At 36.1% G+C, this 14974-nt stretch overlaps 1 protein-coding gene across 1 annotated transcript in view; it reads right to left on the bottom strand.

Annotated features, from left to right (window-relative positions):
* Positions 1-1403: 1403 nt before the first annotated feature.
* LOC123658896 (tyrosine-protein phosphatase non-receptor type 9) overlaps positions 1404-14974 on the bottom strand; it is a 95380-nt gene continuing 81809 nt past the window's right edge. Inside the window, exons 9-15 of the mRNA XM_045594186.1 lie at positions 12113-12299; positions 11609-11769; positions 6367-6596; positions 5907-6043; positions 5523-5599; positions 4996-5153; positions 1404-3784 (exon numbers count right to left, since the gene is read on the bottom strand). Of these exons, the coding sequence (XP_045450142.1) occupies positions 3713-3784; positions 4996-5153; positions 5523-5599; positions 5907-6043; positions 6367-6596; positions 11609-11769; positions 12113-12299 (1022 nt within the window). The 3' untranslated portion in view covers positions 1404-3712. The remainder of the gene's footprint in view (positions 3785-4995; positions 5154-5522; positions 5600-5906; positions 6044-6366; positions 6597-11608; positions 11770-12112; positions 12300-14974) is intronic.

The raw sequence follows: 14974 nt of genomic DNA on the forward strand, positions 1-14974 counted from the left end.
TCAGTGTGTCACAAAGTTTTCTCGGTAAACTTCCAGTGAAACTCTCATCAAAATCAGCTTAGCCGTTCCATAAACCTTCCTCTTGAAGCCCTCTCTCCATTGGTGAAACCGCATGAAAATCCGTTCAGTAGATTTTGAGGGAATCGATCACATACACTTTTGGGGAATTTGTTTTATAATACACTAACTGTTGCCCGCGACTACGTCCGCCTGGTTATGAAGATATGCATTACTATTTCGTCAGAATTGTGGTATGAAATAATGTAGTAATAATATAGTATTGTAGTGTAAATATGTTTAAAATATACTGCATGCAATTTAGTTTTTAACCGACTTCCAAAAAAGGAGGAGGTTCTCAATTCGACTGTATTTTTTTTTTATGTATACCGATGTATATGTAAAAAAATACAGTCGAATTGAGAACCTCTTTTTTTGGAAGTCGGTTAAAAATAGAGTATTTTTGATCTCTGGAGAGCGCCACATAGGATTTAAGGGTATGACTTTAACTGAGGTAGGGCACAGCAGGAATTTCTTGCTCAAAATATGGAGCAGCCCGACTGGGGAAGTACCGTGACCTTACAGAAGATCACAGCTAAATAATATTGCTTTCAAGTAGTATCGTGTTCCTGTTGATAAGGTGACCAGAGCTCCTGAAGGGGATTGGGGATTGAGTCGGCAACGCGCTTACGATGCTTCTGGTGTTGCAGGCGTCTATAAGCTACGGTAATCTCTTACCATCAGGTGAGCCGTACGCCGTTTGCCGAACTAGCCGATAAAAAAAAAAGTTATTTACTATTTTTTCGTCGATCTACGTTGTATTGCTCGTCGATGTAATTGAAGTCAGTTTTTTTTTTCATTTGCGAGCAAACACAATTATCTTCATTCTCATTCTATATTTTCTTGTCTTGCGCTGTCACTGTGTAATTTAAAGCCTTGCATAAATATCTCAGAAAATTATATCATAATAAAAGAATAAATATTAGCTATCTCGATTAGGATTCGAACTCGAGTCAAACGTAAACGTAACGTACTTAATGTGAGGGTGAAGAGATCCAACGTCTACGGAAACTTAATTCAGTAAGCATCTGAACTCTCCGCATTACTTTGCTTAGAAAAGAGACTTAGGTTCCGGAAAGGTGCTTATTTATTAATGTTAAACGAAAAAGTCTGTAATAAAAAAATAATTATTAAAGAAACTAAAAGCCTGACTGCGAAAAATAACCACTAAAAAGGGAAAACAAGCTTTACAATTTAGTGTGAAGTGTATTCAGTGCACCATGTATTTTATCCCATTCCCATCGTGTTTTTTTTTTTGTTTTTTGAATAATTCATTTTTATTTCACTTACGAATTCTTGGGTTCTGACGAATATGGTTAAGAGGTAAAAACAATTAACAATGCGTATTCAATATATTACAAGGATTTCTTTATTCCACACATATTTGACAATTTTTAATTTAAACTTTTAACATAAAGATGATAAAATTATTTACAAATAAGAAAACCAACAGACGTTCCAGATTAACAATTCATCAGACAATTGCGAAAAAGAACGGTGTTTCGACACTTGATCGTATGTAACAAAAGCGAGCGAAAATACAGACTTAATGTTACAATGAATCGTATATTTACAAGTATTTCTTAATCTGGCAAACAATTTGTACGCTAAGTGAAAAATATCATTACATTCTTCTATTTGTTATTAATCTATGTTTGAGAATATCTTAAAAATAAATAATATCCTGCAACTATTTAAATACTAAAGCTAACCGGGGCAGAGATTGAAAGTATTTTTAAGTTTACGTGTTGCCAGCGTGAAATCGGATTCAAAAACCTCGATTTATGTATATTTTTATGAGTGCAAACATTCAGAAAAAAAGACAGTGATTGTCATGCCAAGGCCGAGTGTTTATATTTCTTAAAAAAGTAAGATAAAAAAATTCTTAGTAGCGCAACATATTGTTATTTGTGCACAATAAAGCCATGTTTATAATTACTCATATTGTCATATTTAACTATATTATTATTAGCTTTTTATACATTGAAGACAGAAGTCCTTTAAATAACCAATCTTATAAGTCTTAGTATTTCCTATGATAGTGGGTATTTTAATGTTTCACAACAACAACACACTTAATTTATTATTGTAGATATAGCAATACGAAAAACCTAAAATAAATTTATGGTAGAAAAATATTGCAAATAAACTTTAAACTGGTATTGATGTGTAAACATAAACAGGATTTAAACGTGCACATATCATTTGGATAGCGAAAAGCTTACGTCAAGGTCCGGGTTACGTAGCAATAAAAATAAGTGGAGAAAAGTGGAGATTAGTTGCTATTTTTGTAGATTTATTAACGTACATTTTCTTTTTAAATATTCGATGACAAAATTATTATAATACTAAAAGGTTGTTTGAATTCAAAGTAAAATTAAAATGTATATCGTACGAGCATGCTAAATATTTTTGAAGGTGACACAAATGTAGCGTTTATTTAGTTTTCATTTATATAATTGAAGTTTCAGCGTATCTTACAAGCGTATTTCCAAGATTTGTGATTTAATGAGGCGTTACGCGATATGTCGATTGTATAGGACGGCGATTCAAAATATACAGTGATACGATATGTCGCTAATAGATACATTCTTTGAAAAATAAACTTTCATCTCAGCTTCAACTACATATGTCACGGATATATAACTAACATTTCACTAGCTTGTTTTATACATTTACATAATTTTCAACTATCATAGGGTTATCTATCCAGCCTATAATACATTTACAACTATTCGTGTTCCGTTTGTAACAGCAAGTAGTATTGTACCATTATCATTCCATACGAGTGACGTCGGAGCGTCGATAAAAATTTAGAGAAATTAACAGTATTCAGTCTATAACCATTTATTACTATGATATTTAATTATTAAGCTCGATTCTTGTTTGTTCTTCCATTTTCGTTGCTTGCGTTTTTATAATTTTTTCACAGTATTATAGATGACAAAAGTTAACGATTAAAAAGAACAAACGAGCATCAAGTTATCTCATTTAAGTGCGTATATATATAAGATAATTCGTTATAAAAATGTGAACAACATCGAGATGCTACGAGGAATGGAAGAATCGAACAGTCGAGACACAACAATTTTATCCTACCAGCACCTCACCATATTAAAGTATCAGACTCGCCCGAGTACAGAGTAACAAGTACGATTTCGCATTCCAAAAGAATTATAATATATCATATTAAAGTATAAAGACTACATAAATTAAAGACGAAAATTCTTCACACAGCCATACTTCTTATATATAAATAAATAACATAGAGAGTACACCTAAACGATTAAGGTTATACTTTTTGGTTACGGACATTTCGCATGTGATAAAAAAACAGTAGGTCGAGGTTTACTTCCGACGGCGATCCGATTAGTCCTTATGCTAAAGGAACGATTTAATTTACACATTTAAAGTAAACACTAGGAGGCTTAGCGCTAGGGGGTGGTTCGTGGACGAGTGGGGCAGTCTAGCGGCTACGTTCACGCACTGCTCACAAGTGCGCAAGTGTGCGTGCTCACGCAGTGGTCATACGGCACGTGTCCGGGGCGTGTGTCCGTGCTCAGGCGACACGAGTCCGTGCTCCGTCGACACGTGTGTATACTCAGGCGGCACGTGCTCGCGTTTACAGCACACTGCAGAGTGGACGCAGCAGTCTTCATTCTGATTCCTCTTCATTGTCATCGTCGAAACCGGACAGATCAGCAGACTCTAAATAGCCGTGCATAACCTGCAAATAATTAATAAAGAAAATATTATATTTATTTAGATTGTTACCTTATCTATAATTTCTATGTACCATACTACTATATATCTAAACGTTTTATTTAGAATCGATTAAATCGTTTTGAATATTCTAATAGTAGTTTATGCAACTATCATATAATGAAGGGTATTAAAACATAATAGTAACGAGTGTTTTAATACCCGTGTTATATGCAGTTGCATACACTACTTTATCTTCACTAATGCAATTAATCAAACAACAAGAGTAAAAGCTGACAATAGTTTATTTATAATAATTGTTCAAATTTTGGATGGTACAATTTTGAAAGTTAATATTAATTATTGATCCAGCAGCTGTAGCGGTCGCGGGGCAAGCAGTAGAGCTCGTAGACGGAGTCGGAATAAGTTATTATATTCTTTTTCATATAATTTTCTAGATTTTTCTGGCAAAAGATTGTAAGTTAATTTTGTTGCCAATTCTAGAATATCCGGAGGCGTACAAATATCATCGTCGCTATCCATTCTTAACTTTTAATTTATTAAATTAAATTCACGCGTACGTGTATTGTCACAGTGATTTTGCCGCCATTAAAATCTAACCAATGAGAGCGCAGCTGCGCGCATGCGCGCGATGTTATAATGAGATTTTACGATATCGATGTGGATATTATACCATCATGTGAAATTGCTTAAATTGAGTGTTTTGTTGTCTGCGCTATAACAGTAGTAATTATAAGTCAAGTATTGGAAACATAAGTAGAATGTTACAACATTAGTGTAGATAAAAAAATTAAAATGGTGATTTTAAGAAAAGTAATAGAAGTATAGCATATAGATTAATAAATCTTATAAAATTAAAATTCGATATAAATTTTAGATCATCAGAAAACAAGAGCGGGGCAGGGCTATGAACGCTTAACTGAAGTATCAGTTAGTCAGCTCTAGGGCACGGCAGGAAATACCTTGCTCAAAATCTCGAGCTACCCGACTAGGGAAGTACCTCGTTACTTACAGAAAATCACAGCTAAATAATTCCGCTCTCAAGTAGTGTTGTGTTCGTGTGGTGGGTGAGGTAACCAGAGCTCCTCCAGAGCAGAACGCACTTGCGGTTCTGGTGTCGCAGGTCCATAAGCTACGGTAACCTGTTACCGTCAGGTGAGCAGTGCGCTTGTTTGCCGCCCCAGTTGTGTAAAACAAAAGCCAAGTAGCACTCACCGCGTACTCGAGCAGCGCCAGGTGGCAGAACACGTACTGGTCGGGCATCTGTATGGAGTGCGCGCGCTGCTGGCGGATGCGCTCCACGGCGCCGCGCACGTCCGCCACGCCCTCCGCCGCCAGCCGCGACGTGCACGTGTCCAGCGTCAGGAACGTGCCTGCGACACAGCCGGTACCGCCGGTTAGGTACCGCTACTTGAGCACGGCTCTCGTGCGGGTCGGACACGGTGTCTACGTTGGTGAATCACATGCTTATCGTATTAGTGCAAATGTTTTCTGTATGTTATGTATCTGTCGAGTCCTTTTCATTTCTTTCGAATTCGTACACGCAAAATACGTTCGTCTTCGGGTGCACGCAATGAAATCGATAATATAATTTTATTAATATGAATTGATTACTAATTTTATTATTACAAATTTGTATAACAGCAATAAAATGCCACTAATTTTAATTCTGTTATAAAATTGATCAAATATGATACCACACTTTTAGAAACACAAGACAGCGTTGGCAATGATATACGTACCAGTGCGACCGATGCCAGCAGAACAATGTACGACTATCGGTGGACCCCTACTGTGACCCGCCCACGCATCTCCTAATCTGAAAATGAATTTGTCAAAATTGTAACAGAATATCATAAAAATGACAGCAGCGGTTGCATATAAAAATTTGCTGTAATAAGCTGCCGCAAATCAAGAACAAAAAAGTTGCTTACTTTTTCAAGCAACTTTAACAGTTATCTATACTAATATGATAAGGCTGAAAACGTTGTCTGTTTCAACGTCATAATTTTGCAATCGTCGTAATCTCAGCAAGTACTGGTTCGAATGAACTGAAAATTATTTTTGTGTTGGATAGCCTATAGAGTATTGAGCGGGCACGGCTGGCGAGTAGCCGCGGCACGTACTCGAGGCGCGCCCGCTGCTGCGCGCGCCGCACGAGCGCCAGGAAGCGCAGCACGGGCGCGGCGCGGCCGCCGCCCGGCACGCCGTAGTCCGGCCAGCGCGTGTACTGCCCGTGCCACACGCGCCGCCGCTGCTCCGTCTGCACACACGCACGCGTTCCTTTAATATTAATAACACACGGGCGCGGGCGTCTGCTCCTACGGTAAGCTACTTAATGCTCGTGAAGGTATCTATATATATATATATATATATATATATATATATATATATATATATCACTATTTTTCTTCGACAAATATTCATAGAAATAATACATACATAAATAAATATAAAAAGGAAATGAGTGGTGTTATTAAACCACGATGCAAGTGAAACTTTAAAGAATGAAAACATTTACATTAATACAACACAAAGCAATTTCAATAAATACGAAGATGTGACGTCACCGCAGACGTGACTCACCCGCAGGTCGGTGAGCAGCAGGTGCGACACGGTGTAGTCGTCGTCCACGTCGACGCTCTCGGTGTCGACGGCGAGCCCCGCGTGCACGGCGCGCGCCCCGGGCGCCGCGGGCCAGTACTGGCCGCACTTGACGCGGCCGCGCTCCACCGTGCGCGTCGTCATCACGATCACGAGGCTGCCCTGCTCCCACACCATGCGCCAGAAGTCGCCGAACGTCTTCGGTAGCGGACCTGAACGAGAAGCGATGACAAAATTCTAACTCTAAAGTTTCCGATTGCGCAAAGTAAACGTCTCCTTTTTTTGGGTTATTGTATTCGCATGTATAATAAAATCTCACAAACAATTTTGCTATTGCCTCAACATAAATTTAATATTTATTAAAAAGAAATTAATAAAGGGATAAAAATGTGTCGATTTAGTAACGCTGTATTTCATGCAAGATATTACTAATTTTGTACTGTATGGTACAGTCTATGGTTGAGTGAGAGATGACATGTGAGGAAAGGTCAAGAGGGAAACCAAACCAATGAAATTCGATCTAACACTAAGTTTATTAAGAATATTTTGAGTATAAATAGGCAGAAAGAAGTACAGGCGTCATCCGCATAAGACAAATAACAATTAAATAAGAAATATGCATCAGGCAAATAACAGTTTTGTAATAAATAAACTAAATTAAAGGAGGTTATTAGTTTGCAAGACAATCATGTTGCTCAATGTGCGGTAACCCTTACATCCCGCCGACTCAAAGAAGGAATTACCGGTATTAAAAATCACAGTTTATATTATTTTCACAAGAGTAACCGCGGAGTATCTTGCCAATTCTACTCTGCAGAATCGACATTCCGAACCGGTGGTAGCTTCACTTTTAAAAATAATATTCGTTTTAATTTGCGAAATGACGATTCGAAGGTGCTTTGAAACCTAATTGAATAAAGTTACTTCTGATTGATTTTTGATTTTGACTCAATACATATAATAAAGATGAAACGGATCGCTGTCTGTACATGGTAGATATATGAGAAAAAAAAATATCGTGACCTTTATTAACGCAGATAGCACCCAAAACAATAATTGTTAGAATTTTTGTCTGTTTGTCTGTGTGTTTGTGCACGCTAATCTCAGAAAAGGGTTATCCGATGTAGATGTGTTGATTGTGATGGTTTTCACTAAAATATTGTGGCAAGCTTAGCTTAACATTTAGTGTTTGTTTTATGTCAATCGGCTATTTATTGAAGGTATAAAAAAGTTATGCGCATTTAAAAAAATCACGTTGAACATACGTCACAACGAACAAAGTCACTACTCTAAGCTCTACTAAAGCTAGTAAGAAATAAACACGTTTATTTGGGTAGAACACACAAAGAAAGTAATAGAAGTATTTTAGGCACCAAATATGGACATAATCTTAAAAAAAATACTGACAATGTGAATGTTAGACCAACAGGACTTTGTTCAGTTATATGTAAAACGAGCAACGGGGTGAAATTTTCATGGTAATAATCTACATTTCACCAAATATGGAAACTGACAATGTAAAACATTTCATCCATCAAGCACCGAAAGAATATACTGAAGAGGTTTCTGAATACTTAGTGAAAATTTCCATGAGCTTTCGATAACTTGTCTGGTGATTTTAAACTCAATTTTGCAGATGAAAAATCAGAACCACTAAAAACCTTTTCTTTTAGAAAAATTTAACTTACGTATTAACAACAATCCAAAAGAATCGACAAGGAGATATGGTAATACTATTGATATTGTTTTTTCAAGATATTTGCACAAAATAGAATCGCAAGCATATATATATATATATATATATATATATATATATATATATATATATATATTACCACAACCTAATAATAATTTAAGTAATAGAATTTAATGATGAGAATTAATTAATAAAAATTACCTATGTTATAGTAAACTTTTTGAAATTATTTATGTAATTTTATACTGTCGACAAGAATAAATAAAGACACATGTTTTTCTATTTCACTTAATATTTTGAATTATTATAATTTTTTTTTTGTTTGATTTATTTTATTTTACGGTGTTTGTTATTTTCTAAAATACTAAATTTCCTAAATACTTTTATGTACTTAATTAAAAACAAACCAACAAAATTAAAAAAAAAAGTCAAGAACTAGAAAATATATATAAAATTAAACAATTTTTTTTTTTCAAATGTGTTGCTTCTATACAATCCGAAGGAACTTCGTTCTTACCTTGTGTCCCATGACACCACATAATTTTAGTAAATTTAATTCACTACTCGAGCAGTAGGATCACCCTTGCCAACTTCCTATATTATAATGACTATTGTAAAATTACTGCAAAACTGTATATTGAATATTTTTTTAAAAGAATACTTGGGGTGTGATCTACAATCGATACCGAAGCCAAAAATATGGTTTTTAGAATTTTTTTCTGTTTGTCTGTATGTATGTCCGGGATAAACTCAAAAAGTACTGCATGAATATTATTAAGAAGTCTGGTCAACATCATGGCTACATATTATCACGCTATCACCTACGGAGAACGAGCAGTGAATATTTATTTCTTCAACGCATCCTGTAACAACGTGTAATCTAACGACGCATATTTGAATGTTGTTGTTATTATGTTAATAACCATGTCATAAGCTAGCTTCACACTATAAATAAAGACATTCAGTAGTATATTTAGTATCAGCATTTCACCCGTGCGAAGCCGGGCGGGTCGCTATAAAGAATATAATTATGTTACAGGCTGATTTGAGATCGACTCATGAAGTCCATACGATGTGATATAAACGGATTTCTCCAGAGAACTAGGCAAAAAAATTTCAAAAATTTGTATGTTATTTTTATCTTGCATTAGCTTTATCAGCTTTAATATAATTATATGCTATTTTGATAATATACAGCAAAATAATATAATAATAAAAATTTAACGAGATTTATATAACTAAAAAATCATAAAGTACCCAAACTTCAAGTCTATTAAAAGAACTAGTACATTTAAGTTGAGCGTCCATTTTTAGTTTGTAAAAATGCCAAACTTTCTCCATAGTCGAGAGTACTAGGCATCAAGTCGTGGCTCCGCGCCAACTGCACTGAATGACAAACAACGTCAGAGCGGAAAATTCAACAGAAATCGTAAGTTAAATGTGGAACAATTCAATGCACTTTCAGCGCATACACTTTAATGGCAGAACCATATTTTAATATGGATCGATTATCGTTTTCGATTTGAAATTGTTGTGGTACGATCTTAAATTGTTGCATTATACGGCCAAACATATCGAGCTTTAGAATGAGAATCGTTGATGCTTATCATTTCGTAGAAGGTCAAGGCAGAATGTTTGTGAGGTGAAAATTTTAGAACAGAACAAAAACGAATATGTGTCGATATGTTATTGCGGACTGGATTCAACAAAGCATTTTATGCGAAATTCCGAAGTTTGAATTGACATACATTGACACACATATAGGTATCACATAAAAAATTAGGCTTCACTTAAGTTTTGTTTCTTTTCACGGCTGAACGGAGTCCATTCCCATTAACTCCGACTTTCCGAGGTGTATCTGTACCGATCACCGATAGTATTGATCTTCTAGGCATCCAATATCTCGTCTAATATGAACTTCGGACAATGCATAGAATCCAAGGCAAAAACTGCTGTTAAGAAACATGGTATCCTCAATAAAGTCAGGCAGTACATCACACCGGAACAGCTTCTCACTCTGTATCAAGCACAAGTTCGATCGTGTATGGAGTACTATAGCCACTTACGGGATGGCTCTGCCAAGTACCAGCTTGCTGCTTTGGATTCTGTAGATCGACGCGCCAGGAGACTCATCGGTGACGAACTGCTGGTTATCTCTAGACTACAAAGTCTAGAACATCCGCGCAAGGTTGCCTGTCTGTCTGTATTTTACAGAATATATTTCGGAGAGTGTGCTCAGGAACTATAACAATTTGGTTCCACCATCACCATTCTACCACCGAACCGCAAGGTATCCGCATGAGTCTGCACCGCTACGTGGTTGAAACCCCCCGATCTCGCACTAAGCGTTTTGCTACCTCTTTCTTAATACGCACCGCAAAAAATTTGGAATGCCCTTCTGGCTTTCGTTTTTCCAAATAATTATAATTTGGGTATCTTCAAATCAAAGTGAATAGGCATCTTCAAGGCAAGCGCGCACTATCTTAGGCTGTATCTTGACTTACCATCAGGTGAGATCGCAGTCAAGCGCTAGTCTATATATTAAAAAAGAATATTTACAAAATTACGTGACAAATTTAGACGATCCAAAAAATAGCAACAGCATACATAGTAACATTTACTTCATTTCTCGTAATAAAGGACTATTTTAGTTCACTCTCCGCCTACACGTTTCACCGTAACCTTCCGCGAAATTATTGTATGCGAAACATGAAACTTTCTTGGAAGTCTATAATATCGCAAGTAACGAATACCTACCCGCTGGCTGATTAATTAGTTCATGGAAATGTACTGCCTAAATCGTCCTTTACTAATACAAATGTATAAATACTACTTGCATGTTAAGTTAGTCTGTAATTTAAATTCAAATAGTCTATTATAGATATAAATAATGCCAAAACACGTTGTTTACTTAAAAACTATCCTAAAGTAAAATAATAATTATATTCTAAGGTAATTTCCATCTGAGGGTAGTTTGCGATTCATTATCACACAAGAAGGCGATGAGCACTCCGTAAATAGGAATATAATTGTGATATACTTTGTAACACTTTTATATTGACAATAATATTAAGTTAAGAAATGCATTTTTAGTGTATTACGTTGGCTTCCTAATAAATAAATAAATAAACAAAAGTTATTATTTTAACTAAAGCACAAGATTGTTAGTGTCCAGTTATAGGAACTATAATTACATACTGATGAAATGTTTACGATCTCATGAACTTATGAAGTACAAAATATACAGTATAGGAAATGAAGCGTCTTCGTTCCTCACTTATTTAAAATATTTTAAGTAACAATCATATTTAAACCGGTTAATAATTGTCCAAAACAGCTATTTTTGACTACTATGTTACGGTTTTTGCGATCCTTTTTTAACGTCATATCATTATATATCATAACTAATGTTAGATAGTTTCAAAATTATAGAGAAATATGGTTATTACGATGTAAATAATTAGCGATTTAATGCCGCCACGTTGCCGTGGTGACGAAACGTAACCGAGACCTTAGGCTAGTACCAACCTTGTGTGCAGATGAAAGCATTCTTTTGTTTGTATCCGTCTACGTAATTAGCATTAATGTAGTCGGAACTGGGGTCGTCATCCAGCTGCGACAATAACACGCGCGAGTGGTCGTAGCAGAGCACGTCCGTGTAACGGTTCTTCGCTAGGTTGCTGGGCAATCTGGTGGGGAAAAATGCGTTTAAATTATCAATAGATTTTTAAAAAATACTTAAGAGAACATTAAATCAATTAATGAACTGTCTATTACGGAATAGATAATATTCCACATTAAATTAATATTACATTCAGCACTTTACCCGTGTTATCTGTGTACTAGGCCAAGTAAAGCACATAGCTACGTAGTACAGTGATTCGCTTGGCATGGTATAAGAAGCCGGCAGAAGAGGAAAGTTGCCGCGGGTCGTGTACTCACTCGGTGCGGTGTAAGGCAGTAAGGTGCCGCGAGTCGTGTACTCACTCGGTGCGGCGTAAGGCAGTAAGGTGCCGCGGGTCGTGTACTCACTTGGCGTGGTGGAAGGTGCCGGCGGGCGGGCGCGCGCGGATGTCCTCGTACTCGGCGACGAGCCCGCGGCGGCCGAGCGCGCGCACGCGGGCGAGCAGCGCGGCCGGCGTCTCGCCCGCGCCGCCGCCGCCGCACTCCTCGTCCGACAGCCCCGGCGACGCCTCGCCCGACGACCACGTGCCGCGCGCTGTACACGCACGACACTCATATTACTTTATTTATTTCGCAATTTTATATACGTACATCATTACATCATTACCCCTCCCTCCACAAGTTTACGCCAAAAATAGCGTGAACTCGTGTGTTTTGCCCATAGTCACCACGCTGGGCAGGCGGGTTGGTGACCGCAGTACTGGCTTTGTCGCACCGAAGACGCTGCTGCCCGTCTTCGGCCTGTGTATTTCAAAGCCAGCAGTTGGATGGTTATTCCGCCATCGGTCGGCTTCTTAAGTTCCAAGGTGGTTGTGGAACCTTGTTATCCCTTAGTCGCCTCTTACGACACCCACGGGAAGAGAGGGGGTGGCTAAATTCTTTAGTGCCGTAGCCACACAGCACACACATATACGTACATAAATATACAATAATATTTGTCATTGAAACTCACGTGGAAAGGGTGAGCTTATCGCTATTAAGGAAAAGATTTCTTCCAGCACACCCAAAAATGTTACAGACAGAAGTTAGAGTAGGTAGACGTACAAAAAAAATTTTTTACGAATTATTTGACGAAGGAACAAGACTTAACAAAATACTAGCACATTACATTGACAGAATAAATAGTTTTTTTATGACTTTTTCGACAAACAAGCGTACGGTTCACCTGACGGTAATCGGTTACCGTAGCCTAGACGCTTGCAACACCAGAAACATCGCAAGCGATGCTGACCCTACCAGGAGATCTGGCCACCTTATTCACTACAGGAACGCAACACTACCTAAAAGCCGTCTTATTTAGCTGTGGTCATATGAAATACGAAACGAAAGAAGAATGCTATGTACATACCTAACGTTTGAACCGCAAAAATAAATGTGATAAAACAATACATTGTTTATTTAACAATTCGACTCCAAATGTTTTATAAAAAACTAGCTGACCCGGCGAACTTCGTATCGCCTAACACAAACTTTATCGTATGGTATTAAAGTTCAAATTGACTTTTAAGTATTATCACAAATCTTTTGTATGGGAGTATAGAAAAGTGTTGTTTTTAGACTTTTTCAGGAAATTTAAAAATTTTTTTTTAGAATTTTTCTCTCCGTAAGAACCATCCTCGTACTTCAAGGAATATTTTAAAAAAAGAATTAGCGAAATCGGTCCAACCGTTTTCGAGTTTTGCGCTTAGCAACACATTCAGCGACTCATTTTTATATTATAGATTATATCCAATCTCAATAATTTTAAAGTGAAAAAATATAGAACTATAAATTTCAAATTCAACACATAAAATGAATTGAGTACAGAACTACTTCAAGGTAAGATGGGAATACGATAAAATTGAAAAAAACAGTAAAATTACGAAATAGCTTACACTAAATATTTGGACTGAATATAATTTTTATATTAAAAATTACCAATAAAGACATTATATATTTATTTCTTTTAATGTTTTAATATAAATATGTCAAAGTGCAACATTACCACGAGTAAATATTTTTCTATTGAGATACTGTCCCATTCATATTTTATAGAAACCCTATATAATGACTATGATATTGACATACCCGTATTATTAGTTTCTAAATTCATTCAAAAATATAAAGAGGTAAAATATGTCACATTGTACTATTGTCTAAATGACATTCATTATAATTTTTAAACACATTTAAAGTAAAAAGAGGTTTTTATAATAACGAAACTTAGACAAACTACTCAAAAAAGCTTGTACATAAATATGATTACATAGTATAAAACAAACTCACTTACCGCTATCTGTATGCTTAGATCTTTAAAACTACGCAATGGATTGCGCTTTTCTTTAGTAAATAGAGTGATTCCAGAGGAATCTTTATCTGTATAATACAGTAGAGGCACACCGATAGTTTTTGAAACCGTGCAAAAACTAGGCAGGTTGCTAGTACCTACAAGATAAACTTTAAATAATTTCATTAATTAAATTCTTCTGTATAATAGCTTCCAATAGCGCCTAGATATGCCATATATGATTCCATCAATACCACGTATGTAGTTTTAGAAGAAATAACCGCAAACGTCAACCTACTTGACGTATGTATATTTATTAAAACCAATTATCAAGTTTTAACACGTGAGAAACCGCAAGAACTTCTAGTCTTACATAAATTTATACGTTTAATTAAGTAAAGTCGAGCCCGATTTAATAACGAAACTTTATACGTTATTATTTCAACACCGTCTGTAATATCACTAAGCTGTACATTTGAACACATTTTTGTACTCTGTCAACAAAACATCAACATTTAATGTAAAAGTAGAAATATATTATTATAATTTTTTATAAAGCATTTAAACTACTTCGGAAATTATATTTTATATTAGATCGGAGAACAAGTTTCTTCGCGTTTCTTCGTCGTTTATATAGAAACCCAAGTAAGATTTTACAAAGTATATTTACATTAACTATAATGTATATGTACCATTTTGTTCGTAGCTTGCCGTCATCCCGTAGGTAGTGTCAGGATTCCATTGCTATAAAAATTTTGGGACTTCTCATCAAAAACCCGCGAAAAGTACTTTGGATAGTCCTCTCTTGATGTTAACTTCACACTACCTAAAGATTTCTGATGAGACCGACACAACAGATGGAAATCTGAGCGTGGAAAATTAAGGAGCCATATGGTGGATGCATTAAGATTTCAAAGACAAACTCACTCAATTTTTGTTGAGTG

The sequence above is a fragment of the Melitaea cinxia genome, chromosome 13, assembly GCF_905220565.1.
Source record: "Melitaea cinxia chromosome 13, ilMelCinx1.1, whole genome shotgun sequence".
Classification (NCBI taxonomy): domain Eukaryota; kingdom Metazoa; phylum Arthropoda; class Insecta; order Lepidoptera; family Nymphalidae; genus Melitaea; species Melitaea cinxia.